This window comes from Arachis duranensis, chromosome 8, assembly GCF_000817695.3.
Source record: "Arachis duranensis cultivar V14167 chromosome 8, aradu.V14167.gnm2.J7QH, whole genome shotgun sequence".
NCBI classification, from domain to species: domain Eukaryota; kingdom Viridiplantae; phylum Streptophyta; class Magnoliopsida; order Fabales; family Fabaceae; genus Arachis; species Arachis duranensis.
In genome coordinates, this window is record NC_029779.3 from 33,932,129 (window position 1) to 33,933,028 (window position 900).

At 43.4% G+C, this 900-nt stretch overlaps 1 protein-coding gene across 1 annotated transcript in view; it reads left to right on the forward strand.

Moving 5' to 3' along the window:
• Nucleotides 1-247: 247 nt before the first annotated feature.
• The window catches only part of LOC107462434 (shaggy-related protein kinase eta), a 4,642-nt gene continuing 3,989 nt past the window's right edge, over nucleotides 248-900 (forward strand). Inside the window, exon 1 of the mRNA XM_016081018.3 lies at nucleotides 248-558. Within this exon, the coding sequence (XP_015936504.1) occupies nucleotides 436-558 (123 nt within the window). The 5' untranslated portion in view covers nucleotides 248-435. The remainder of the gene's footprint in view (nucleotides 559-900) is intronic.

Consider the following 900-nt stretch of genomic DNA (forward strand, 5'->3'; position numbering starts at 1 on the left):
TATAATCTTTTATTATTAATTTTATAAATAATACTATGAGAAAATATAAAAAATATTAAAAAATTAAAAATTATATTTTATTCTTTTCATTGTTTATTTTTTTTTAAATTAGTATACTTTGCATGTGATAGTTGTCCCTATATTATTTTGCCACGTAAGGAATCAGCTGCACTCCACCGCAGCAGATTACACACTCCTCAGTTTAACATTCACGATGCCCCCATTGAAGTACTCCGATGGAAGCGTGCAGGTCACGCGCGCATGAACAATCACCTTCATTCTCATTCCCTCCCTTTATGCTTTATCTAATCTAAAAGCTAAAGCCTCTTCCCAAACGCCATTACTCAGAGGAGAGAGAAAGTTACACAGAGGGAAAAAGAAAAACAGTGAGAGAGAGAGAGAGAGAGAATAGTGTGTATTGTGTAACCGTTTCGCATGGCCTCCATTCCGTTGGGGCCGCACCACCACCAACAACCGCCGGAGCAGCTGCAGTCGCAACCTGACAACAACGCGCCGAAGCTTCCAGCTCGGCGCGGCTCCGACGTGGATGCCGATAAGGTACTTCTAACTGCCTTGTCATTCTCTGCAACGCACCGTTTGATCTCTCATGTGGTTTTCCGGCGCGTGGATCGTTATTGATCCGACAAACGAGCTTCGGCTTTAGCTCAGTCACCGACGATCTACAGGTTTTCCGTCATTCGGAGGCCTCGAAAAGCTCGCCGGAGGTTCTCTCCGACGAACAGCTTGTTGTAGTGACCTTTGAGGATTAGTTTAGTTTATTTTCGTAATTGCAGCCAAGAAAAGGTCCCCCCCCCCCGGGGGTGTTCTTGATTGATTAATGATTATTGAAATGTTAATGTTGAAGAACGGAAGCTTGATGTGGACATTTTCGTTCGGCAT